Consider the following 25,731-nt stretch of genomic DNA (forward strand, 5'->3'; position numbering starts at 1 on the left):
AGCCTGTCCCCTCTCCAGACCTCCTGTTCTGTGTGGTGACCCATGGCCTTGTTGCCTATGCCAACACTGCAGCCTCTGCTCCTTGGAGCTAGAGGATCTCAGCTGACGCAGGGGTGCACACACAGGGGTGCACGTGCTCCCCAGCTAGAGAAGGAAGTGAACAAAGGGGAGGAGCCTACCTGTTCCTGTGACTCCAGTTCTTTGTACTGCAATTTCTTCTCTGCACTTCGCACCTGGTTAGAGCGGCTTTCTAGCTCATCTTGCAAAGCCTGAAACAGCAACATCAACCATTGTCATGCTTGAACAGAGGCAGTGGTGTGACGAAGGCCTCAGTTCTTGCTGAACACTGAGTAGGAAGCTTGTAATCAACAATCCCTAAGGCTATGAGGAATTACATTTAAACACCACAGTGCCGTAGGAACAATATAGACATGAACATTACCAAATGTACCTAGCATGGTGGCACATGCTTAGGGCTCCAGCACTCAGGAGGCTGAGGCAGGAGGATCACTATGAGTTGGAAGTAAATTTGGGCTATCCAGTGAGACCCTGCATAAAACAAACAAAACAAAACCCCAAATCTAACCAAACACAGTAGATGATACCTCAATTCTAGCACTAGGGAGGCTAAGGTAGGAGGGTCACCATGAGTTTGAGGCCAGCCTGAGCGACGAGTGAGTTTCAGGTCAGCCTGGGCTAGGATGAGACCCTGCCTCAAAATGAAACAAAATAAAAAACCACAAATGTGTGATATAAATTAGATGGTGTCAATTCTTATAAAAATGATTCACATATATGTCTGTACTCAGATAATTTATCATGTATACTAATATACTGTCTGATTTTGTTATAATAAGGTACCTTTTCAGTTTTAGTTTTATTTCATAGGAAAATCTAAAGATGTGACTCTCCCTAGTCTTAACCCAAAAGAAACTGTTCTTTACCTCCTGGGTGTCCCTTCTCCCCTTTGCTAGCACACCAGGGGAGTGTGAACGCTAAATAGCCCATCCTTCCTCCATTCTCGTAACTTCCTAACCTCACCACTGTCCTAAAGCTGGCCTTCCCACAGTCACTTGTTATCTCAGATGTCAAAACCACAGCTAATTTGTTTTCCTTTCTTTCTTTTTCCTGGTTTTTCGAGGTAAGGCTCACTTTAGCCCAGACTGACCTGGAATTCATCACTATGGCATCTCAGGCTGGCTTCAAACTCACAGTTTGGTTTCCTTTTTACAGCAGCAGCATTTCATCCCATTGTTCATGCTTGATTGTGGTCTTCCCTTAAATTCTGAGGAGTTAACTGCTCATACAAGCAGGGGTTAAGAAATGAGGCCATTGCAGGAGTGAAGGTCAAAGATAAGGAGGCCTTGTGCCAAGACAGTGACTGATGAATTCTGTCAACTCAGGTGGTAGCATCATTAATAGAAAGTTGGGGAACAAGAGGGACTCAGAGGCGACATAAGCTTTGACAATGAATGATTTGAGAATGTTGAGAACAGAGTATGTCACTAGGGTTGGGGTGATCTGAGGAGATAGCTCAGTTGGTAACATGTTTGCCTTGAAAACATGAGGACCTAATTTGATCCACAGAACTCACAACAACAACAAAAGCCAGACAGGGCAGCACATTCTTATAATGCAATTGCTGAGGAGACAGGCTGATCCTTGGCCCCACTTGGTAAGTCTTAGGCCAATTAAAGATCTTGTCTCAAAAGAGGTAGATGGCAATGATACTAGCTTGAAATAGCTTTTGTTCCTCAGATGTCATGCAAGGACCTTGGAGGCTTTGGCTGAAGCCTCTGTGTGTTCCTCTGCCATGCAGATTGGGATTAGCGAGTGTAAGAGGCTAGTCAAAGACAGCCACTTCTGACCGAGGAATCATGCCTTTGATAGACACCAAGTCTGCTGATGGTCTTGGGAGTCTCAGCCTCTGGAACTGAGAGGACTTAAGCAGTGACAGCTACAGCTCTACGCTTCTCAGGCAGGGCCCCAGCCACCCCAGCTGGCAGAGAGAGCTAGCTAGAAGACTGCCCCTCAGAGCTGGGTCTGACCAGGGCAGAGGGCTACAAGCAAACGGAAGGGTAGGTGGATGCCTCCCTAGGGAAATGAGCAGAACGAGAGAGGCCTACAGCCCTCCTGTGTGGGCTGCTTATGCTACAGAGGCGGCAGGACAGAGTTGGGAAGAGGTGACAAGAAAGCTGCCGAGAATGCAGGGTGGGGAAGCCATGGAGAAGTCAGTGTGAAGGAGACTGAAAGAAAGTTGGAGAGCCGATTCTTTCTCCATACTGTGAGAGACCATCGCCATGTTTTATCAAATGATCAAGATAGAATTCAAATTACATTTGCCTTTCAAGACTATAATACTTAGAATTTCATATAGTTAAAGAATTCAAAACATGATCTTTTTAAGGTTAATCAAAGTCATGTCTAGAAATTGCTTTTATTATCTATTAAAAATCAGTTAAAAATTGGAAAGTAACCAAATAACATTCCATTTTCAAAAAAGTTAAAGTTTACTACATGAAAGGAAAAAGATAGATTTTCTTGGCTTCTGTTCCTAGATTCATACTATATAAAATATTATGCTATTGGAGTCTGGACCTCAAAGTTGACTTTGTGGAAATAACAACTCTTCAAGATGTACAACTGGGGGTGCTTTGTTTTGAGTCTTACTGTTTTTCATTGTGTGTGTAGTATGGTTGGGCATATTTTTGTGTGAGGGTGTAGGTGCTTGCATGCCATGGTGCACTAGTGAAAGTCACAGGGTTTTCAGGTGTTGATCCTCACCTTTGACCTCACTTGAGGAAGGATCTCTCATTGCTGCATTTGCCAGGCTTAGCTTGTCTCCGAGCTTGTGGGAAATTCTTGTCTCCACCTCCCATCCTGCCATCGGTGTGCTAGGACTAAAGAAGTCTGACAGGGCTTCCAGTTTTTACAGAGGGCCTGGGATTCCCAAATCAGGTACTCATGCTTGCTCAGCATTATCTATTGAGCCATCTCTCTAGCTCTGTGGGACTTTCTTTCAAGTTGTGTGCTTTTTTTTCCTGAAAAACCATCAGGTTTGACATTTGATTACACACGTACACATGCGCGCGCGCGCGCGTGCACACACACACACACACACACACACACACACACACACACACACAACTTTCAGCTGATTCCTGAGGAAAGCCCGGGATAACTGAAGAATGGAATCGCTAATACTAGGTCAAAAATAAATAAAACTCCAGGGCTGGGGAAATGGCTTAGCAGTTAAGGCATTTGCCTGTGAAGCCCAAGGTGCCCAGTTCGATTCCCCACAACCCACGAAGGCCAGATGAACAAGGGGCCCATGCGTCTGGAGTTTGTTTGCAGTGGCTAGAGGCCCTGGGGTGCCCATTCTTTCTCTCTGCCTCTTCCTATGCATCTCTCTCTCTCTCTCTCTCGAATAAATAGATAAAATATTTCATTAAAAATACATAAAACTCCAATTTGAACATTTCAACTGTCCAGTCTGCAAAGCTATTCCTTATCTCTTAGTTCTGCTGTGTTGATTTGTGTCATTACTGAAAGACAATTCTTTTCTCCCATTTAAATCTGCCTTTAAATACCATGCCAGCCTGCTTGCTATAAAGAGCTGGGCTGTTCCTGACATTCTAAGGGCTTTGTGTTGAGGAACAAAGGAGGGTATGTTCCAGAAGAAAAATGTAAATAACTTCATAAGTGCTACAAAAACAATGAGGTGATATACGTTCCATCCATAAAGGGCAGGGTTACAGGATAATTTGCTTTGTTTAAAATATGAAACGAAAAAGCTGGACGTGGTGGTGCATGCCTCTAATCCCAGCATTTAGGAGGCAGAGGTAGGAGGATCACTGTGAGTTCGAGGACACCCTGAGATGACATAGTGAATTCTAGGTCAGCGTGGACCAGAGAGAAACCCTACTTTGAAAAAACAAAAAACAAAACAAAAGAATTAGAGCAAAATACAGTGTAATTTGCCCCTTGTCTGTCACCTGTGATATCTTAAGTTTTCTTCTGTTGGTTTGGGGAGGGGGAAGAGTAGAATCGTCAATGCTATTTTCACAAAATTTCTAACCATAATACAGAGCAGATCATTCTCCAACTTGTAAAACTGTGTAGTAAGGTCTCCAACTTGTAAAACTGTGTAGTAAGGAATTAGGTATAGTCCCATTAAAAACTAAAGTTTCTTCTGGTAGTTTTAAATTAATAAAACTAACAGGCAGTAATGGCAGATATATGCCTTTTAATAATGAGTTCAGTCACAAGGTAGTTAAAAAGTCATTCAATAAGGAAGAACTTTACTGGAAGAAAGAAATGCACTATTACAATGATTTAAAAAAAAAAAAGACACCACAGTGTTTCCTGTATACAAGGCACTTCACAGAAAGGTTTATAGACTTGACATTTTATTATACTACAAGCATTTCTAGAGATTTCCAACCCTGCCTATGGCTGACCTCTTGGACAGTTCCATGGGACACCTGAGAGTGGTGACTTAGCTGTTCGCTTCCCAGTGGGCTGTCTAAGCACATAAATCTCTTCAGCTCTGAGCTTGGAATATCTGCACTCCAGGCTGTTACCAGAAAATACAATTTCAACCTCCCTTCTTTCCCATCCAATACATACATACATATACATATACATATACATATACATATACATATACATATACATATACACACACACACACACACACACATATATATATATACACGCATACATACATACACACATACACACACATACATACACACACACACACTCAGGCAAAGTTGGGAAAACTCACTTGCAAAACAAAAGAGAAGCCTCTGTGACAATGTCAGGCCTGCTGTTGTGAAGCTGTCACTGTGACTAGAGGTAAATTCTCTTATGCATGCTATGTCATGCCTCGTTCCCTTAGAGAAAAGATAACTGCAAAGGGACATTTATGTTTTCATTGAGGTGAATTTTCTATATAGTGAAACCCGAGGTTTAATTTTTTTGTTTAGCTCAGGCTGACCTGGACTTCGCTATGTAGTCTCAGGGTGGCCTCAAACTCTCGGTGATCCTCTTACCTGGCCTCCCTAGTGCTAGGATTAAAGGCGTGCACCACCATGCCAAGCTTCAAGGTTTAATTTTGAATGGTAATGGCTTATTTCCCACATAAAGAACATGAAATGACTTAGAAATTTGTCATAAAATATGTTAACTATTACAACATTTTGATATTCCTCAGGATAGGTACTCCATTAAACAGAAATGACACCTAATCTTCCACTAGTGGAGAGACCCCAATTACAAAGGTGAAGGGAGGTGATTCTCATTTAAACCTTAATTGCCTTGTTAATGATGCCTGCGTTTGTCTAGGCAGTATGACTCCCATGCAGCTCAAATGGTGCTGATACTGCTGCTGATTAGTCCATTTTCTTTGGCATATAGATTGACACATAAATGGTAAATATTTTTCCAGTACTTCTGACCACAAACTAAAATAAAATAGATATAAAATAATAAGATTGCACTCCATGTCGAATTCATAAACTTTTTTCTTCTTTCTTTCCTTCTGTCACTTTCTTTCTTTCCTTTCTTCTTTTTAAAATTTCATCTTAACTGAGACAAAGCAAGAAGACCAAGTGCTGTCACCCCCACAGGGAGATATAAATCTAGGGCTATGAAGATGACACAATGGCATAGGGTGGCATTTTTTACTGGGTGGTCATACTGGCTATTGACAGATGCCACTATAGATCTCATCCTATTATTATTTCTAAATAGGCTGAGTCTATGAACAAAAGTAACTAGTCTTTGTCAGTGACTTGCCTCTCAAGATTTCTTTTCATGATTTCATTCATACCTATACTGGATGAATCACAAACCATTAGAAGTGCTGCATTGGTGACTGCACAGTAATGAAGAAAGGGCTCATATTGCAGTCTAAAGCAAACCCGAGATACTTACTTAGGGGCTACTGATGGTTTCATAACCTAAGAGTAGCATTTTTCTCTGTATGTCTTATATTCAGACTTTCAGTGTCCCTGCTCTTGCATTCTAAGAAACCACTTTAAAAAGTCAAACTTTCAATATTCAGTGTTTGTGATATTGGTATGAAGAAAAGATCTTTGAAGAGTTTAACCCAAGCTTCCTTTCAAATGGAAACTTTTTAGTAGTTGCAACAACAAGACACATACATGAGAAATGAGAAATTGCATCTGGGTATGGGCTTCCTAGGCTACTGATTTAATATAAAAGGCAAAAACATGGCCAGTAAGATACACAGGAGTAAAGCTTTCTCTAAAGAATGAGAAAGTCTGGGCTGGAGAGATGGCTTAGCGGTTAAGCGCTTGCCTGTGAAGCCTAAGGACCCCGGTTCGAGGCTCGGTTCCCCAGGTCCCACGTTAGCCAGATGCACAAGGGGGCGCGCGCATCTGGAGTTCGTTTGCAGAGGCTGGAAGCCCTGGCGCGCCCATTCTCTCTCTCCCTCTATCTGTCTTTCTCTCTGTGTCTGTCACTCTCAAATAAATAAATAAATAAATTTAAAAAAAAAAAAGAATGAGAAAGTCTTCATTTTGTTTTCTCTCATGTCTATTTTCAGTCCTTTAAGATTCCTAAAGGATTTCCTTTAAAATGAACTTAAAAACAAGTTAGTGTTTCCTGGTCTGGAGAGAGATTCCAGGAAAAGAAATCATGTCATTCTAAGGCTCTGATGATCTAAGGAAGCTGGAACCTCCTCACACCCATCATGAATGCTCCCTAGTCACAGAAGACTATGGGATGTTACCCACATCTCCTCCTAAAGCAGCCAGCCTACTTCTCAGGATGTTCAAATCACCCGCCCCCACCCATATAGCTTCACTAGTGAACACGTTCTTATCTTTACTGGTAGGAATCCAGGATCAAGTACAAGAACCATACTGGGGATTTTTCAGGATCATAGGAAACTCCCTTCATGTAGCTAGTGTGATAACCACTCCTATTGGAGTGCAGTTTGCAGAACAGAGCACAGATTATTAAACTCTCACTCTGACCACTGCTCTTCTGCACGAGCCCAAGGAAGGGAGCAGACCCTTCCACCAGCCATTTACAGTCTGATTTTCCTGCAATGCTAATCCTTCACCCCAGCAGTCCCTTGAGCCTGTAGTCACACTCCGAATCCCTCCAACACACCAAATTTCCTCCCAATTAGCAGTCAAATCAGCTTTCATTGTTCCATGAAACACTTCAAATCTAGATTTGAGAGAATGCTTATTTCTCAATAAGTCCCTGCATCCCATCTAACTCATTTACACATATCTTTTTACTGTGACTTCCCCCACTCATTTTTGACCATGAGCTTTATTAGGGCAGTAACTTTCCCTCCCATAGTGTTATGATGATCTCTGAGATACTTGGTAAAGTGTACTTTACACTAGGGTGGTAAGTATTTACTGATTAATACCAACCAACTACACAAAGACCAAGCTGTTTTCCAATTGAACCAGGCGTGCGTTCCTACTAAAATTCTTCAGCTTTCCTCCTAGATTTCATTTCCTCCTTCTTAGTTTTATAGAGCTTCACTCAGCCTGCTCCCTTGAGAACCCAAGGGTGATCTCTTCTGATCTCTTTAGATAACACAGGTGTCTGTGTGTGTTTTCCAAACCCAAAGAGTGGCAGGGCTGCTGACCTCTTCTTTGGCTCTATCTGCACAGCTGCAGGCCTGTCTTCCCTGTGGCTCCTCTCAGACGAGCCTCCTTGCCTTTCCTACATTGCATGGATGGGCGGACATGACACCAAGTGATCCTTTCCACCCTGGTGCTCTTATTCAAAGATGGCCACACTTCCCCAATGCTTTTACTCCATTCTTCAAGCAATGCATGCCACTCCCTGTCAGCTGACTCCTTTCTTCTCGGTAACTTGATTTTGATTTCTATGACTTTATGTAGCTTGCTCCTTGCTGGGTCTGCCCTAACCCTTCTACTGTCACCCAGTGGCCCTCGCCACATTTTTATTCTCCTGGATCTCTGGTTTATTGGAAACTTCTGGACCCTCTCCTTCCAGAAACCCTTTCCTGACATTGCAGGTCCAAGACAGCTTTCCTCCCTCTTGTTCTGCATTCTTTCAGCTGTGGCTACTTCTCAGTGGAGGGTCTTCTTTCTCCACTCCTCTCTCTCTACTTCTTCCCTTAGCTAATGAGTCAGGTTCATAGATGCCAAGTGGAGTGCCCTTGCAGCATGCAGCTCTCCCCGCCTGATGAGCAGCACTAATCAGGGCATACCTACAGATGACCCCCATGCTCATGCTCACAAATACCTTCTCCCATGTTTGTCCTCCAAGTTGATTCCTTCAGCTACCCCTCTATATGTTTATGTGGTCACCTCACCATCATCTCAAGCTTATCAAGTTCAAGATCAAACTCATACCCTTTCCCCTCAATCAGCTTCCTTCCTAATTTTCCTCATCAGTGACACAGTGCATTGTTCAGGTACCCGGGTGCACCGTGTGTGAGTCCCTTTTCCCTCAGCCCTCACTCTTCCTATGTGCCCAGGTTTCTTCAACTTCTATTTGAAATAACTTCCAGCTAGGTCTCCATTTCTCACACCACTGCAGTTTTTCCCCAGGTCTGTGACCTTGCATGCTGGAAGAACACAAGTCCAGGCTGTCATTCTACATTCTTACCAACCCAAAGTAAGAATTTCCCTGCAACTAGGTGCATTTATCCATTAAGACTTCTTACTGTGCTCAGGGATGAATTCGAAGCTGATAAGTTAAGGGTTTTTTTTTTTTTATGTCAGGTAGAATCCTCATCTGTAAAAAGCAGCTTAGACTCCCAAAGGTTGCTCACGGCTACTTAGGAGGAAAGTCCTACAGACTGGGAGAGGAAGTAGACTCGGGTCACACTGAGCCAGGGTGCAGGAGACGGCGCTCCCTGACTAGCTGCTCCTCCGTCTTTCGGCCTCCACCTTCTGCTGGCAGAAGCCTGCGCTGCGCTGCCCTGCACTCCCTGGGAACTGCTGCTCTTCCCCTCAGGCCAACTAAGGTCTTTTTCTTTCAAAACGCAGTGACCCAACACAACCTAGGCTTGCTTTTAGGAGATTTAATTTATAATCAATTAAAGTATATGAAAGTAAAAGACAATGTCTTTATGTCATAGATTCAATATCAACAAGGCCAATGACTTCTCTACCAGTGGATGCCAGAACATAGTTATGGGCTGAATGATAGCCTCCAAAAAGATACATTATAGTTCAATTCCTCCCCACAACCTCTGACAGTGGCCTTATCTGGAAATGGGGTCCTTGTAGATATAATTAGATGAGATCAGACTAGAATAGAGTAGAAATTTTTCTTTCCTTTCTTCTCTCCTCCTCCTTCTTCTTTTGACAGGATTTTGCTGTGTAGTCAAGGCTGGCCTCAGGCTCATGCTCCTCCTGTCTCACAGCCTTCTGAGTGCTGCCATCATAAGCATGCACCATCACATCTGGCTTTTGAGTGGGCCTTTAATACAATATGACAGAGGAGATGCACAGGAAGAGGCTGGCTGTGTTTGGCCAGAGGTAGAGACTGGAGATACATCTATAAGTCAAGAGACATGTAATCTCCGGGGAGCGGCAGAGCCTTGGGAAGGAGGCAGGCCTGCCCACACCTTTATCTCAGGCTCTGGCCTCCAGAGCAGTGAGACAGCAGCTTTCTTGTGTTTCAGTACCTCCAGTTCTTGGTTCTTTGTCATGGCAGACCTAGAAAACTAAACAGTTCACTTGGGAAGAAGTTCCTTTATTTTCCACGTCTCTTTCAAAACAACCACTCCACCCCCAATACACACATTTCTTTGTGTGACCTAGTTCTACTAGAGTTCTTTCTGTCCATGTCCATACTGGGACACTGGTGCACTCATATGAGAGTCTGGAGAACAGCATTGGAGGCTATTAATATGCTACCCTGACTCATTCACATATCTATAATTTACATGATATCATAGTATCCATGGTCACACTGGGTTACAAAGGAGGCATTTCGGCACAATGATGGAACATTCTCAGCACATGAAAGACAAAATGGTGAGGATGGAAGGTAGAGAGCCTGAGGTGAGCCCATTTCCCATACTCTCTATATTCACACAGGGGATGGAAATCATCTATGCCAGATAAAGTGGCTTTCTTTTTTTAACCTTAGGATTCTGGGATATCTGCAGCCTGTACTTATGAAGGAAGAAGTTTAAAACTTTCCATTTAAACCACTTAGAATGAGAGGATTTACAAAGATCCTGTTTAATGTTCGGCTGACACATTGTCAAAAACATTTATCATGCAACCTTTTGAAGTCTCTTCCCCTCCCTCCTAGTTACTAAAGCTGTGATTGCAGCTAGTTATCAACAACAAGGCACTCACAGGACAGCGTCTTTAGAGTCAGCCATTTGGTTTGGTTTCTGAACTACTAAGCAAAATCCAGTTCTTCTGATCAGAAAAATGATTAGTGACCTAGTTTTTATGCTGAAAGCACCACCCAGCTGATTTCTGAGATTACTTCTATGCGGACCCAGAGGGGATGCCAGGGACTTGGAAATTTCACTTAAGCGTTTTATGATGCTCCAAAGCATAAGAGTTTTCAGCCTTGAGAATGAGCCTCTTGTAGTCAGGCTGGCTCTCAGTGTAAACGAGGAAACAGTGACCTACATTATTGAGAAGATCTCTCTGGCAACTTAATCCCTAATGTAAATTTCTTCAGATTAAGAATACACTCTAGCTCACATTTTGATTCTAAGAAGAAGCAAACGTCTTCATGGATAATGCAACTTTTTTTTTTTTTGAGTGCATACAAATTGTCACATTGATGGAAGGAACAAAGTTGGGTTAGATTTGGCCTCATCTTTTAAGGAGGTGACATTATCATACAAGGTATGTGATAAAGACAAAAAGCAGGAGAGCATGGATGTGTCTTAAGCGGTCAGCTGAGAGAACAAAAGGAAAAGGAAGGATCAGAGAAACAAGTTCAAAGGCACTACAGGGAAAGCAGCAGCTAAATCCAGATTGTGAACATTCTACAGGACAACTGACCTGTTTTCTGTAGGAAGTCAATGTCAAGGCACAAAATCAAGAAAGGGTATGATTTATATTCAAAAAGTTATAAGAGAAGAAACAATCAAATATAATGTTTGCATCTTGCCCAGATTTTGATTCAGACAAGTTGACCCTAAAATCAAATGGGGATGCCTAAGTATGAAACAGGTAATAGATAATGCTAAAAGATTATTTCTTGTTCTAGGTATGATGAAGGTGATTATGGAGTACCATGTCCATATTTTCTCAGAGGCATTTTGGAAATGCTGTCTCTGATTTCCTTTGATCTCTATAGTTCAGCAAAGAAAACCAGAGACAAGATAAAGCAAACATGGTCCTTTTCAAATTTTGTTTTGATTCAAGGTCTCATTCACTATTCCATGCTGGCTAGGAATTCTCCATGCAGTTCAATTCGGCCTCAGACTCACGGCAATCCTCCCCCCGCAGCCTAAATGTGGTCAAATTTTGACAGATATTGAAAGAGGCATGATGGATCCATGAGACACACTTCTTTCTACTTTTGGGAACCACACATAGTAAAATGACATGGGAGTTTTGCACAATGGCATTAAGTCTTCAAGAACAGCCTCGAATAATTTTGACAGGAAGCAGGTGGGAAAGAGGAAGAATTGTTTCCATGGAAATGGCCATTGCAAAGGTAAACAAGAGGAAAACGGGAGGGGCGGTGCTGAGCAGAGGGGTGTAGTCTCTGGAGCAGAGGCAGCGCCTCACACCAAGGCAGAGCAGAGGTGAGACTGTGTGCGCATTGTCTGCAGTGGACCATGACTCTGCCACTTCACACTTAATTGCCTTCCGTCCCACACCTTCCCTGCAGCTTCCACACCCCTCTGCCTGCTGGGGTTCTTCTACACCCCCAGGCCTACACTGTGCAGCTCCTACAGCACCATGTGTCTAGGTTTATTTGATTGGTATCTAGTACACTCCCCCACCCCCAGCTGTATTTTGCATGAGGGTAGTGACCACTCTTGGTGATGAGAGACTTTAAAGACCATTGTTTTGTTTTCTTTTCTAAAAGAAACCTACTGTGGGAACTGAAACTCACTGCCAGTGAGAGGAGAGCAAACGTGTGTTATTTATGAGTTTTAATCTGAAGGTTCAGTAGTGAGCCTGAATGTCTGCTGTGATGTACAGAGTGCATGAATGATAGACCACAGGCTCCGATTTCTGTCTCTCTCTCTCTCTCTTTAATTATTTGAGAGAGAGAGAGGGAAAAAAAGGCAGATAGGGAGAGAGAGAGAGAGAGAGGAAGAGAATGGGCACGCCAGGGCCTCTAGCCACTGCAAACGAACTCCAGACACGTGTGCCACCTTGTGCATCTGACTTACGGGGGTCCTGGGGAGTTGATCCTGGGTCCTTTGGCTGTGTAGACAAGTGCCTTAACTATTAAACCATCTCTCCAGCCCCACACGCACCACTTGTTGTGTGTCAGGCTTTATATGGGTACTGAGGAATTGAATATGGGCTGGCAGGCTTTGCAAGCAAGTGCCAGCCCTGATTTTCATTCTGAGATGAAGTTTTGCCTGGGATGACTCTGAATTCATGACTCCCTTGCCTCAGCTGGGATTAAAGTCATGTGCCGCTGTGCTTAGCTCAAACATGTCTATGTGTTTGGGGATGGGCATGTGTATGTGGTGTGTTTTTATGTATATGTAGGTACAACATGTGGGCACACATATGCATGTGTGTGCACATGTGTGTGGAAGACAGTGGTTGATACTGGACATCTTAATATGCTCTCCGCTTTTTTTATTTTTTTGACACAGGGTCTCTCACTGAATCTGGACCTCACCACTTCGGCTAGGCTGGCTAGTCAGTGAGCCGCGGGGTCCCTTCACCACCATCTTGCCCACAGTGGGATAGTAAGTGCGGGCTCGAGGTCCAGCTTCCACATGGGTGCTGGGGACCCATGTCCTCATGCTGCGTGGAAAGCGCTTCACCAGCTGAGCCATCTTCCCAGATCCTCAAGAAAGTATTTTTAAGCAAAACCCCAGATGATTTTTGTCAGTGTGGCCACAATTTCAATAGTGTTTATTCAATCTTATCTTCTTATCAAAAGGCCTTCTTTCCCCTTTACGACTAAACTATCTCTGTTATTAAAACCATAACACTAGTGTGGATTTTTGGAGACAAACTGCCACATATCTAATATCTGAAGCCTATAGTACAGTGTTGCTTATCTTCAAGAGTGACAGAATTTGTTCAGCGTACTGTGTGGCTGATGTTCTTAAAATATGATCTAGGAATTCAAACCTTTTAAAATAATGTTTAAAAACTGTCTTTCCTGGGCTGGAGAGATGGCTTAGCGGTTAAGCGCTTGCCTATGAAGCCTAAGGACTGTGGTTCGAGACTCGGTTCCCCAGGTCCCATGTTAGCCAGATGCACAAGGGGTCGCACGCGTCTGGAGTTCGTTTGCAGAGGCTGGAAGTCCTGGCTCACCCATTCTCTCTCTCTCCCTCTATCTGTCTTTCTCTCTGTGTCTGTCACTCTCAAATAAATAAAAATTAAAAAAAAAAAAACTGTCTTTCCTCATCAATGTGTACTTACACCAACCAGGTGGTCCTAATTCTGAATAAACTCAGGCCACTTGGTCCTCCACTTGTGAAAAAAAATAACCTTTTTAGGAACTATTATTAATTTAAAAAATTACAAAATACATACTTATTGAAGGAAAAAAAAAACATCAAGAGGAAAATGAGAGTTCTACAATCTTTGTCCTCAGAAACAACAATTAATAGCAAATGCTCATTTTTCAGTGTCTTTTTGCCCATGCATATGAGGCTGGCTCATGAACCCAAGGACTCATGGCGTGCAATCATAACCGCCTCGCTTCCTGTCTCCCACTGGTTCTTTAGTTCTGCTTAGTGGAGACAGCTCTTCTTGGGGCCCCTTGGTGAAAACTCAGGAAGGTGTCTTGATTTTTCAGGCCACTCTAGTCCTATAGACACTTTAACTTGCACACAAAGTTAATACATTGAGATAACTCTCAACAAAAACGTGAATGGTCCTAAGAGCAACTGCATGTAATGCAGGGCGTACCTGAAGTACTCCAAGCTCGGGTCCGTAGCTTGCTACAGACGCATTTTTAGTCCTATTTCTCTTTGCCTAGGGCACCTCAGCTTCAACTGGGAGGCTTGGTGCTGCCCTTACATGACAATGACCTTGTGGATGAGGATGGGTGACTAGATGTGTTATGTTTCCTGGCCTCATCCTCCTTGGGTACATTTTATTCTCCTCAGACTTCCTTCTCTGTGGTAGTTTGAATGTAGGGCCCCATAAACTAAGGCAGTTTTGATTAAACTTCCTACTGAGCTTCTAGCAGGTAGATCCATTGGAGGGAGGATGTTGGAGTCCAGCTCTAAGGGGTGTTTGGGGCAGATCGTGAGTCCTGCGCTAAGGTGCGTGGAGAGCAGTTTTGGAGCTCTGGATGTCTGTGCTTGCTGGTGTCAGTTTTGCTGGCTGTTTGGTGGTGTCTCTCTGCTATGAGTCAATGGAAACAAGCCAGCTTCTTCCACCACTGATGGAGATCCCCTGAAATATGTAAGCCTGCAATAAACCCCTTCCTGCCATAAACTGTGTCTGGTTGGATGTTTGTCTCAGCAATGAGGAGCAGACTGCAACACATTCCCTCCCCAGGTAGCATAGTTCTCTTTTTCATGTATGCGTGTGTGCGTGTGTGTGTGTGTGTGTGTGTGTGTATGTTACAGAGGGTCTCTTCCTTGATTGCTCTTCACTTTGTTTACTGAGACAGGGCATCTCCCTTGAACAAAGAGTTTACCTGGTTCAAACTAGTCTAGTAGCACCTTGATCTGGGGATCCTCCATCTCTGAGTCTTGAGTGCAAGGATCACCGGTGGGTTGCCACACCCACTCAGAATTTACCTGGGTGCTGGGCATTTAAACACCTGTCCTTGGGGCTGGAGAGATGGCTCAGCAGTTAAGGTGCTTGCCTGCAAACTCCTGTTCTCAAGTTTTCAGGGCAAATGCTTATCTACTGACCCATCTCTCCAGCCTTACAGCAATTAAACATTCAAAGTTTAATTTGTGGCTGGGCATGGTGGGGCACGCCTTTAATCCCAGCAGTTGGAAGGCAGAGGAAGGAGGATCACTGTGAGTCCAGGGCCAGCCTGGGACTATAGAGTGAGTTTGATGTCAGCCTGGGCTAGAGTGAGACCCTACCTTGAAAACAAGAAAACAGAACAAAAAGTTTAATTTGCGGACAAAGCACCACCTGTCCCCAGGTGAAAGTCTGCTTTGGCTGTCTCAGCAGTCTGTGTGGAAGTTTACAGGAAATCACCTTGAGAAACTATGTTTTTTCTTTTTTTCTTCCCAGTGCTGGGATCCAACCAAGATCCTCAGAAATGCTAGCAAAGGTCTCTACCACTGACCCATATGCATAGCAACTTACAGAAGCTTGATGCTTATGTTCATATAGGAATGTCGTTAAGAAAACCAGCTACATCTTAGCCTTTCTTCTCTCTGTCTTCCTTTGCTCTCAAATATTTTATACACTGTTGCCAAGGGTCTTTCCAAAACATAATCCTGACCTAGCTCCTCAGAAACTTCGAGTCTTCAGGACCTGCTTTAGAATTCAACTTCCAAGATGAGTCTAAAGACTCTCAGCATTGAAACACTGTGGCCTATCCTGGACTTCCCTAACAAAGCCTGTGAGAACCAGCTGTGCTGGAAGACTCCAGCCTGACCAGCCTGACCACAGTAAAGCCCATGTTTCCCCAAGAATTCCAGGTGACATGCAGGCACATTCAAGTGTGAGGCACACATCGTTCAGTGCACACTCCCATCAGGTCCTGCTGGGAACTCCTTTCACCTTTCAGTGCTAGAAACCTTTTTTGATTCAAGGTAACTGAACCCCCGTGGGGACAACCTGATTCTGGCCTTATACAAAAGTAGGACTTTGCTAGTATGTCATACAATGGAATCACTTCTAGGAACCATTTACATTTCTGTTGAGAATGATCTCAATGGATTAACTTGTACAATTAAAGTGACTCTAGGACTAGTGACCTAAAAATTAAGAGCAACTTTTAGAGTTTTCTCCAAAGGGCCCAAGAAGAGCTATCTGCACAAAGCAGGGTTAGAGGAACAGTGGAGTGCACTGAAGGGCTTTGCTTCTCCCTAAGACTCTGACTTGGCTTCTAATCAGGATGCTGACCATGGAAACTCACTTATTTCCTCTCGTCTTCAGTTGCTACAAAGTGGAAATGCCCACGTTTAGCAGTTCCACTTGGCTTTGTGGTGGGCTTGTTTACTAATCCTATTTTTGGTTTTGTCTTATCTTCCCATTTCCTGTTTTAAATTATTTATTTATTTATTTTTAAATTTTTATTAGCATTTTCCATGATTATAAAAAAAATCCCATGGTAATTCCCTCCCTCCCCCCGCCAAACATTTTCTGATTACATACTTTTCCTTCTGTAGTGTCATATTCATCCCTATATCACTGATAGGCTTGTTGGAATGAGGTGAAGGATGAATTAAGATATTTACATTTGGGTTTGACAAGGAAGTCATGGAGTCACTGACCACCTCCTTCCCTGGTTCCCTTCCTTGGGTGGCATGTCCTAGCTTCTTCTAGTCCGACACCTCTGTGTGGGCAGAAGTGCAACATAAGACATTTCCATCACACCCCTCAAGTATTCTGTTCAAGGGCTGAAGAGCTGGAGACACGTGAGCATTTGGAGCACGGCTTATGGCCGGCTGCTCATCGCAGTATGAGGTGTGGAGTTCTCTGCAGTTCAGGCCTTGCTGGCCATTCTGAATCCCACCTTTTTCTGCGTCCCTGTTCTTTTCTAAATGAGGACTGGATGCTGGCTGCATTGAAGTGATGATGGAGGACTTCTGTTTGAAAACTAATGCTAGTCAGACCATGAAACAAAACAAAACAAAACAAACAGGGGCTGGAGAGATGGCTCATCAGTTAAGGTGCTTGCCTGCAAAGCCCAACAACCAGAGTTCACTTCCCCAGTACCTGTAAAGCCAGATGCACAAAGTTGCCCATGCATCTAGGGTTCATTTACCTGTAGAGGCACTGGTGCACCCATTTCTCTCTGCTTGCAAATAAATAACAATTATCAAACAATCAAACAAATAAACACTCACATGGCTCATGGAATGTAATGGAAGTCAACTGCTTGTAAAGAGCTTTCTGGGTGAGATGGCAGGGCTTGGGATACAGAGCAATGGGCAGGTAGTTTGAGCTCTGCTTTCTCTCCAGCACCAGGATCACAGATAAATCATGTTACATTCATGAACTTGTTTGCGTCTGCATCACAGGGAATGAAACTGCTGTGTGATAAGCTGAATTTCCCATCTTATAGAGAACATTTCATCAGATGGTGAAGCATTTGAATGTCAGCTATAGTGACTAAGGACTTGGGTTTCTAAATTCATGTGGGTGGATTTTAATCTCTGCGTCACCCCTGTTACTTGGGCGACTTTACATGAGTTACTTAAACCTCTCTGGACCTCAGCCTGTTCATTTGGAAATAAAAGGATGATAACAGTAATGGTCATAGGTTGTTCTGAGGATTACCACATTAGAACACAATGGTAACACACACAAGAGTTCCACAGAGGCAGTGCAGTGCTCACACCTTTAATCCCAGCATTTGGGGAGCTGATGTAGGAGCACCCCCCTGAACTTGAGGTGACAGAGTGAGTCCCAGGTCAGCCTGGGCTAGAGGGAGACTTTGCCCCTGGTCCCCCTGAAGCACAACAGTGTTATCATCTCATCAAACTGGGCAGCCAGAAAACAGAAGCAGTTGTGTATATTTGTAACTATATATTGCATTTTTCTTTTGTTATGTTTTATAATTATTTTTCTCATGGAAACTCTATATTCAGATCATCTAATTGTATAGGAGTGACCAAGTTAGGACTCTCAGGTCTTTTGGAAATCCATCATGGTTTTTTATCAAATATGAGATTCAAAACATTTATAAAGTCAAAAAATTTTCTTTTTTCGAGGTAGGGTCTCACTGTAGCCCAGGCTGATCTGGAATTCACTATGTAGTTTCAGGGTGACCTCGAACTCATGGTGATCCTCTTACCTCTGTCTCCCAAGTTCTGGGACTAAAGGCATGTTCCACCACACCTGGCATCAAAATATTTTTAGCATAAACTTCCATCCAGCCTTTTTCTCCTCCTGCTATGGTCACTAAATTGAACAACTACTAGTTGGCTAGACTTCAAGAGGGCTGGGAGTCCTTCTATGAGCTGGGGTGAACAAACTCCACTTAGGCTTCATGTGTCACTGCCATTAACAAATGTGACTGAACACTGACCCCCTCCCCTGTCCTGCCCCACGGCTCAGAGGATGGACACTCGCGGAACACATTTCAACAAGGGATGAGGATGGAAGCAAAACAAAAGAGCAAAATCCCACAGTTCTTTATTGCATCAAAAGTCTACCTAGTGCTGTGTGCCAGGGTCCTTTCTGGCTTCATCAGGCCAGTGCTGAGCTTACACAGCATCTCAGAGGCAGCGCACTGAGGAGCGTCCCTGCTCACGTCACAGGTACCAGATGGCCCACTGAGCACAACAGAGTAAGAGCAGAGATGCTGCAATGAGGCAAACTAGGGAATAAAGCAATGCTCCTGCCTCAATGGGAGAAATGATAACAATCTTCCCCATAATTCATGGGCACGAGATAGAAGTTGAAGAGTAAGTCAAAAAATGAGCACCTCCCTAGTAGGTCTTGGAGATGGACGTGTTCTGCATTTCTACGGCAGGTGGAAAGTGGCCTGGAGGAACAGTGTTGAATGTTGCTTCTATCTCAGGCAGGAATAGCTCCACGTGCTTTTGAAATATGGCATGTTAGTTAGGGCTGTTTGCAGAACAACATGAAACAGGACAAGGATATCTGCATCACCATTGTGCTGTTCCCGCCCTCTTCCTTCTTTCTGACTGGCAAAACCCAGGCAAACATGTAATTTCTGCTGTGCTGTGGGCTTCAAAAGTTTTTGGAGCAACAAAAAAAGCCTTTTGCTTTCTCACCAGTAAATGTAAATAGTGACCAAAATAGTACTAGAAAGAAAGCTGGGTTAGAGCTGTCTGGGCCCTGCTCTAATTTTCACTTCTGATGAGAAGATGTGAGCGGGTTTGTCTTCTGTGTAGGTGGCTCTGTGGGAGACACTCACAAGCCAGGGCTGCAGGCCAGAGAGCCATGAGGAGGCCTGAGTCCAGGCCCCAGTCACCTGCGGCAAGCTGAAGTAGGGGTGGGAGAAAAACTGAACACTGAATCCTGAAAGGCACAAAATACGGAAAACACAGCCGAAGTGCAGCCCACTGGCCACCCAAACCACACTACGACCTCCACACGCCAATCATTCCCACTTTTCCTGTGTGTTTGCTTTCTGAGCTTTATAATAACGTTGGCAGATACTATACAGCAAAAGAGCATTCTAGTAAGTGTGGAAATGCGCTCACGGGAGATGCTGGGAGCACACCTTTCCTTTCTAGCACAGTGCTGGCCTGGGGTGTTGCAGGCAATTAGAACCTGCTGAGGGCATTCAGATTATTGCATGGCCTTCTGAAATTGTTGTTTTGATTTTAGGTAACTACAAGTCCAAATCTTCAAAGGACACAAATTATATTAACTTTAGAAAGAAAAACACAGGACAATCTAAATATAGTTCTTTTAGGACAACTTATACTGTCTAAAGAGCAATTTAGAAGTTATTCTAGGAGCTGTATGCCAAACTGTGTTACAGACTGGTTCTTATGGCCACACTTTGGTGATGTCAAATCAAAATACTTTACAAATATAGTTTCCATTCTATCCCTCAAGTTCTTTCCCCCTTTGGGTCTGCTTTCATCACTGCACCAGCAGAGCAGCCACAACTTGGAAGGGTGATAATGCTCATATCATGCCATCGTCAAAGCAGTCCAAGGGTCAGGGTCAGAAGTGGCTTCACAGTGATGCCGCAGTGCCTGGATGAGTGAGGAGATGCTGGTGCTGGAAAGACCTCTCTCACTTCATGCTCTGGACAAGTCTTTCTGTTGTCACAGAGGCTCTCATGTCTGCTTAAAGGCCGCTTTGCTGATGTATAGCTCCTCACCAGGCCCTTTGTCCCTAGCAGCGAGGACCTCCCCACTCCGTCTCCTGACCCCTGGGACTTAGGGAGTGGAAAGGGCACTGTGCAACTCCTTCCTGTTCATATCAACCAGGGTGAAGATGAAATGGGTTTATCTATGCCATGGACAGGCAGTGCTGGCTCCAGTCTTGGCTTTCACCACCTCAGTGCCAGGCTCCTGGTTCTGCCTGGTGAGCCTGGCTAGCTGGTCTTGAGGACATTCCTCCTTGGGGTGTACTGATGGGTCAGAGGGGTGACTGTCTATCCAGCATGGCTGCCAGTGATAGGAATGTTGGCTGGTGCTGGATCCAAATTCTTCAGCTCTGCCATGATTGGGCATGCTGTGATGATGCCAGGGTTGTCACAACAAAGGTCTATGCCATGCTTCTTCTTTTAATATTTTTACTTATTTGAGAAAGAGAGGAATATGGGCATGCCAGGCCCTCTTGCCGCTGCAAACGAACTCTAGATGCATACATCACTTTGTGCGTCTGGTTTGTGGAGGCACTGGGAAATCCAACCCGCACCAGCAGGCTTTATAAGCAGGTGCTTGTAACTGCTAAGCCCTCTGTCCAGCCCAATGCCATGCATGCTTTTTGAACGTTTCTGTAGCGATCAGAATGGTGGAGCAAACAGGGATGGAGACGATGGAGATCGGAGCCTCGGGAAGGTGAGCATGAGGTCCTCAGAGCGGTTGCAACTGCACAGGACCGTTTATGCCTGTGTCACTGGTGTCACACCTGGTCTCCTGGGACTCTGGCTGGATTCACCACTGCAGTGTAATGTTTCAAGCAGTCTGGTAGATGCTCAGGAATGAGGCAGCATTTCACATTTCTCAGGTCTCATGTGGCTTGGATCTCCAAATGTGAGCGATATTGGTGAGGGTCAGGCCACTTACACACGTGTTCTTCAAGGGGGAGCTAAAAGGGCTGCTTGATTCCTTGGAAAGTCCCAAGCACAACCAGTGTTGTTGGGGCCAAAGTGCTGAAACTGCAGCAGAGAGAAGAGCCAGTATCTCAGAGCTGGGGAGCATGGCTGGGGATTCAGGGCTGGCCAGTCAGAGGAGCTCGCTGCAAGCTGGCGACTTTCACCACCCCACACTGCTGCAAGCCCTCACGGTCTTTCACAGCTGTCACCTTCTTCCATGTCAAAGCAATTTACTTTCCTACTTCCCAAATTCATTGTTAAGGTACTGAAGATCATCCACATGACCTCTTTTCTTTAATTTTGGCTACTGTGAATTTGTGTACAAAGGCTTCTTGGTCACCAAAGAACCTTTGAATTTGTCCCTTGACTAAATTATACAAGCATTCTCCACATTCTGTTCATAATAGACCTGATTCTTCCAAAGAGAACTTTACCATTTGAGCTCCAAGATCCCTCATATATATCTATGTGTACATGTACAGATGTGGGTGAATATGTATATACATGTAGCTATCTCTCTATCGGCATATATGCTTATGTGTATATATATCCTGCCTACAATATAAATAAGTAGCTTTTAAAGTCAATTATTATTTTTTAACATCTAATGTATTTTGGGTTGTGATCAACTAATTAATCAAAATGTAAAACAGTCAACATATTGCTATGATCTTATTTTTTGTTTCACATATCCAAGTTTTTGTACTTGTCAACCATGTGGGTGGAAATGAACATTCCCTAATAGTGTAACAGTTTCCTGTAAGGTCACAATGTGACCCCAGCCTAGCCTTCTCCCTTTTCTCAACTCCTATAACTGTTTAGCTTTGATGTTTTCATTAACAATCCAATCATTTTATTAATGGGCCATCTTATTAATGGCTTGATTTCCTCTTCTTGAGTACCTTAACTTCATTTCCATCCTGGCAACAGATTTGACTGCTGTATTATATGGTTATTTGGTGTGGGTGGCTTAATTCAGGTGTTCCCCATAAACTTAGGTGCTCTGAATGCGAGGTTCCCAGCTGGTGGAGATTTGGGAATTAAGGCATCCTGGAAAGAGTATATTGCTGGGGGCATGCTTATGGGTGTTATAGCCAGTTTCCCTATGCCAGTGTTTGGCACACTCTCCTGTTGTTCTTGTCCACCTTATGTTGGCCATGGGGTAACATCCACCCTCTGCTCATGCCATCATTTTCCCCTGCCACCATGGAGCTTCCCCTAGAGTCTGTAAGCCAAAATAAATCCCCCCCCTTTTTTTCCCAAAAGCTTCTCTTGGTTGGGTGATTTCTGTCAGCAATGTAAACCTGTCTATAACAGTATAGTTGATACTGAGATGTGAAGTCATTTGCTGCTAGATACCTGACTATGTGGCTTTGGCCTTTTGGAGCTGATTTTCAAGAGGAATGTGAAAGGATTTGAAAACTTGGCCTATGAAACACCTTGCTGTGCTATAAGTACAGCTCGATGGACTAATCTGGTCAGAGTTGAAAGACCTTAGTGCAGTAAGAACTATGGACTGTGAGATTTGGCTTATGATGGTGAAAAGTGCTTTGCCTGGACTAGGCTAGAGGCAGTTTGTATGAAAGGCTTGCTGTTATGCCCGTGTCCTGAGAAGCTGTGCAGGGCTGCATGTGTAGAAATGGATTGGTATGAGCAGAGGGATATGGCACAGTAGAGAGCTATGGTGAGCTTAGAATTTGGCCAGTATAGACATGTTGCTGATTCATCTGCACTGGTAACAAAAACCAGGAAGAGCCCAGGAGAAAGGCAGCATGAGGTAGGCTGGGGTGATTGTCCTACAAAGGAAAGTATTCATGTAGACATAGGATCAATGAAGGACCTGAGGAGGAATGAAAGGGAGCTGAGACTCTACGTCCAGTTTCAGCCAGGAGTAGTAAAAGCAGGGGGACATGTGCCATTTCTAGATACCAAGAGCTTATCCCTGTAGAGGCATCTATTCATTTTGTAACTTGAGGAGAAGATTGGTTCAGGGGTTCAAAGTTGTAATTCTTTTGGAGTTACTTGCACTGATGTGGTAGAATGAATGAATTTGCTAGAAGAGAGAAAGCATCAGAAAACCTGAGAGTAGAATATACTTATACCCCACAGGAAAAGGTGAGCCAGTGAAGACAATCACAGAAGTCCTGAGGGTTGAACTGAGGAGTTAAGGGAGAAGTTCTAGAAGGTGGTGATGGAACTGAATGTTGCTCAGGGGAGTTGGAGGGGACTCGTGACTGATACCATTCTTACCACCATCAACAATATAACCACCATCAACAACATAACCACCATCAACATAATCACCATCAACAACATAACCACCACCGTCAACAATATAACCACCATTGTCAACAACATAACCACCACCATCAACAACATGACCACCACCGTCAACAACATAACCACCATCTCAACAACATAACCACCACCGTCAACAACATAACCACCACCATCAACAACATAACCACCACCGTCAACAACATAACCACCACCATCCACAACATAACCACCATCTCAACAACACAACCACCATCTCAACAACATAACCACCACCATCCACAACATAACCACCATCTCAACAACACAACCACCATCTCAACAACATAACCACCACCATCCACAACATAACCACCATCTCAACAACACAACCACCATCTCAACAACATAACCACCACCATAAACAACATAACCACCATCTCAATAACATAACCACTACCACCAACAACATAACCACCACCGTCAACAACATAACCACCACCATCAACAACATAACCACCACCGTCAACAACATAACCACCACCATCCACAACATAACCACCATCTCAACAACACAACCACCATCTCAACAACATAACCACCACCATCAACAACATAGCCACCATCAACAACAATATAACCATCATTATCAACAACATAACCACCACTATCAACAACAAAACCACCACCATCAACAACATAACCACCACCATCAACAACAATATAACCATCATTATCAACAATATAACCATGACTATCAACAACATAACCATCACTGTCAACAACATAACCACCATCAACAACAACATAACCACCCCACCATCAGCAACAACATAACCATCACCATCAACAACAAAATAATCATCACTGTCAACAACACCATCACCACCAACAACAACATAAGCATCATCTCAACAACATAACCACCACCGTCAACAACATAACCACCACTGTCAACAACATAACCACCACCATCAACAACATAACCATCACTGTCAACAACATAACCACCATCAACAACACCATCACCACCATCAACATCATAAACACCACCGTCAACAACATAGCCACCATCAATAACATAACCATCACGATCAGCAACAAAATAACCATCACCATCGACAACGCCATCACCACCATAACCACCACCAACAGCAGCAGCTACTACTACTAGCTCCTGCTTCTGCTGCTAAGACTAGAACTATGTAGGAGGAAGTTGATCACGTCTAAGAATGTGGTTTTATAGTTGGTAGATGAAATGCCAAACCTATTTCTTTATTCAGCAAAAATGTACTGAGTACTTTGTGTTTAAAGATATCAAATGGCACAGGAAAAAAAAAAAGCAAAGAATAAGAAATGCCCACATGGTGAGGAAGCAGGCATAGTCCTCATTTTTTAAGTTTTGTGGTGAAAAGAGGCTGAGATAGGAAAATAGGGGCTGCTCAGAGTCAAGTCAGGGTTTATGTTTCGGCAGGAACTGAACTTGGAAGAGATTATTTCATCTTTCTGTGCCCCAAGCATTATATTGTATCAGTTGTGCTCTCAGATTCACCTAAACTTTGATAGTGTTTCTGTAAGATCCACCTGCATTTGGAGTGATGTTTTTGTTGTAAGTATGTTCAGGGTTTGGGATATTAGGAATATATCTTTCTCTAGAAATATTGGGGAGGTAGTTGATTAAAAATATAGGGTGAGTGATAGACATGAGAAAGATATATGACACTATGAGGAAAACACCAATAAGGCATGATGTTGTAAAAGGTAATTTCAGGGAACCACAGTATTCTGAGCTTTGCCAAAAATGCACTGGGGTAAGAGAGCTTTAAGACTTGCAGATTTGGGTTCTAGAAATTATTTATTATATGTTACATACAATCATTAAACAAAAGTTGCATTTTGAACTTTCAAAACCCAGAGGTTTCTAAACAATACTACAAACTATTTAGGCCTGAAGACATTCTCAGCTGCAGTATAAAATCTGTATTTACATGTTCCTATTTTTTTTTTCTTTAATTCTTACAAAAATGCTAACTTTTATGACTGGGCTCTCATTGAGAAATAGAGTTTGCTCAGCTAAAAAAATCTGTGTATTTTAGGACTTGTAACCACATCACACTTAAATATCTTTGCTACGAATGTAAAACTGGCCTTGCGCCTGAACCAGCCTTTCCGTGGCTGTCACGTGCCTCAGGCAAGCGGCTGGGTGGGCAGCACACAGCATGCATGTACGCTCTCTAATCTATGATGATCTCACAGGCACAAGCCCAGAGCCTCAGAAGAGAGAATTCCAAAAAGGCACTGGAAACAGAACAAGAATAAGGATTTGAAACATCTTTGCTGATTTTCAGAACTGTGCATTATGACCACTGGCCTTTTCATCTGGCCAGCGAGCAGATTCTCCCTCTAGCTTTTGTGTCTGCTCTT

At 43.6% G+C, this 25,731-nt stretch overlaps 1 protein-coding gene across 9 annotated transcripts in view; it reads right to left on the bottom strand.

Moving 5' to 3' along the window:
• Cep112 (centrosomal protein 112) overlaps nucleotides 1-25,731 on the bottom strand; it is a 471,814-nt gene that overhangs the window by 51,669 nt on the left and 394,414 nt on the right. For 8 of the 9 annotated variants that reach the window (XM_045157990.1, XM_045157993.1, XM_045157994.1 and 5 more), the window contains one exon: nucleotides 180-269. The exons of the other annotated variant lie outside the window; for it this stretch is intronic. In XM_045157990.1, coding sequence (XP_045013925.1) covers nucleotides 180-269 — 90 coding nt within the window. The remainder of the gene's footprint in view (nucleotides 1-179; nucleotides 270-25,731) is intronic. 9 annotated transcript variants of the gene reach the window in all.

Source organism: Jaculus jaculus, chromosome 9 (genome assembly GCF_020740685.1).
Source record: "Jaculus jaculus isolate mJacJac1 chromosome 9, mJacJac1.mat.Y.cur, whole genome shotgun sequence".
Taxonomy (NCBI): Eukaryota; Metazoa; Chordata; class Mammalia; order Rodentia; family Dipodidae; genus Jaculus; species Jaculus jaculus.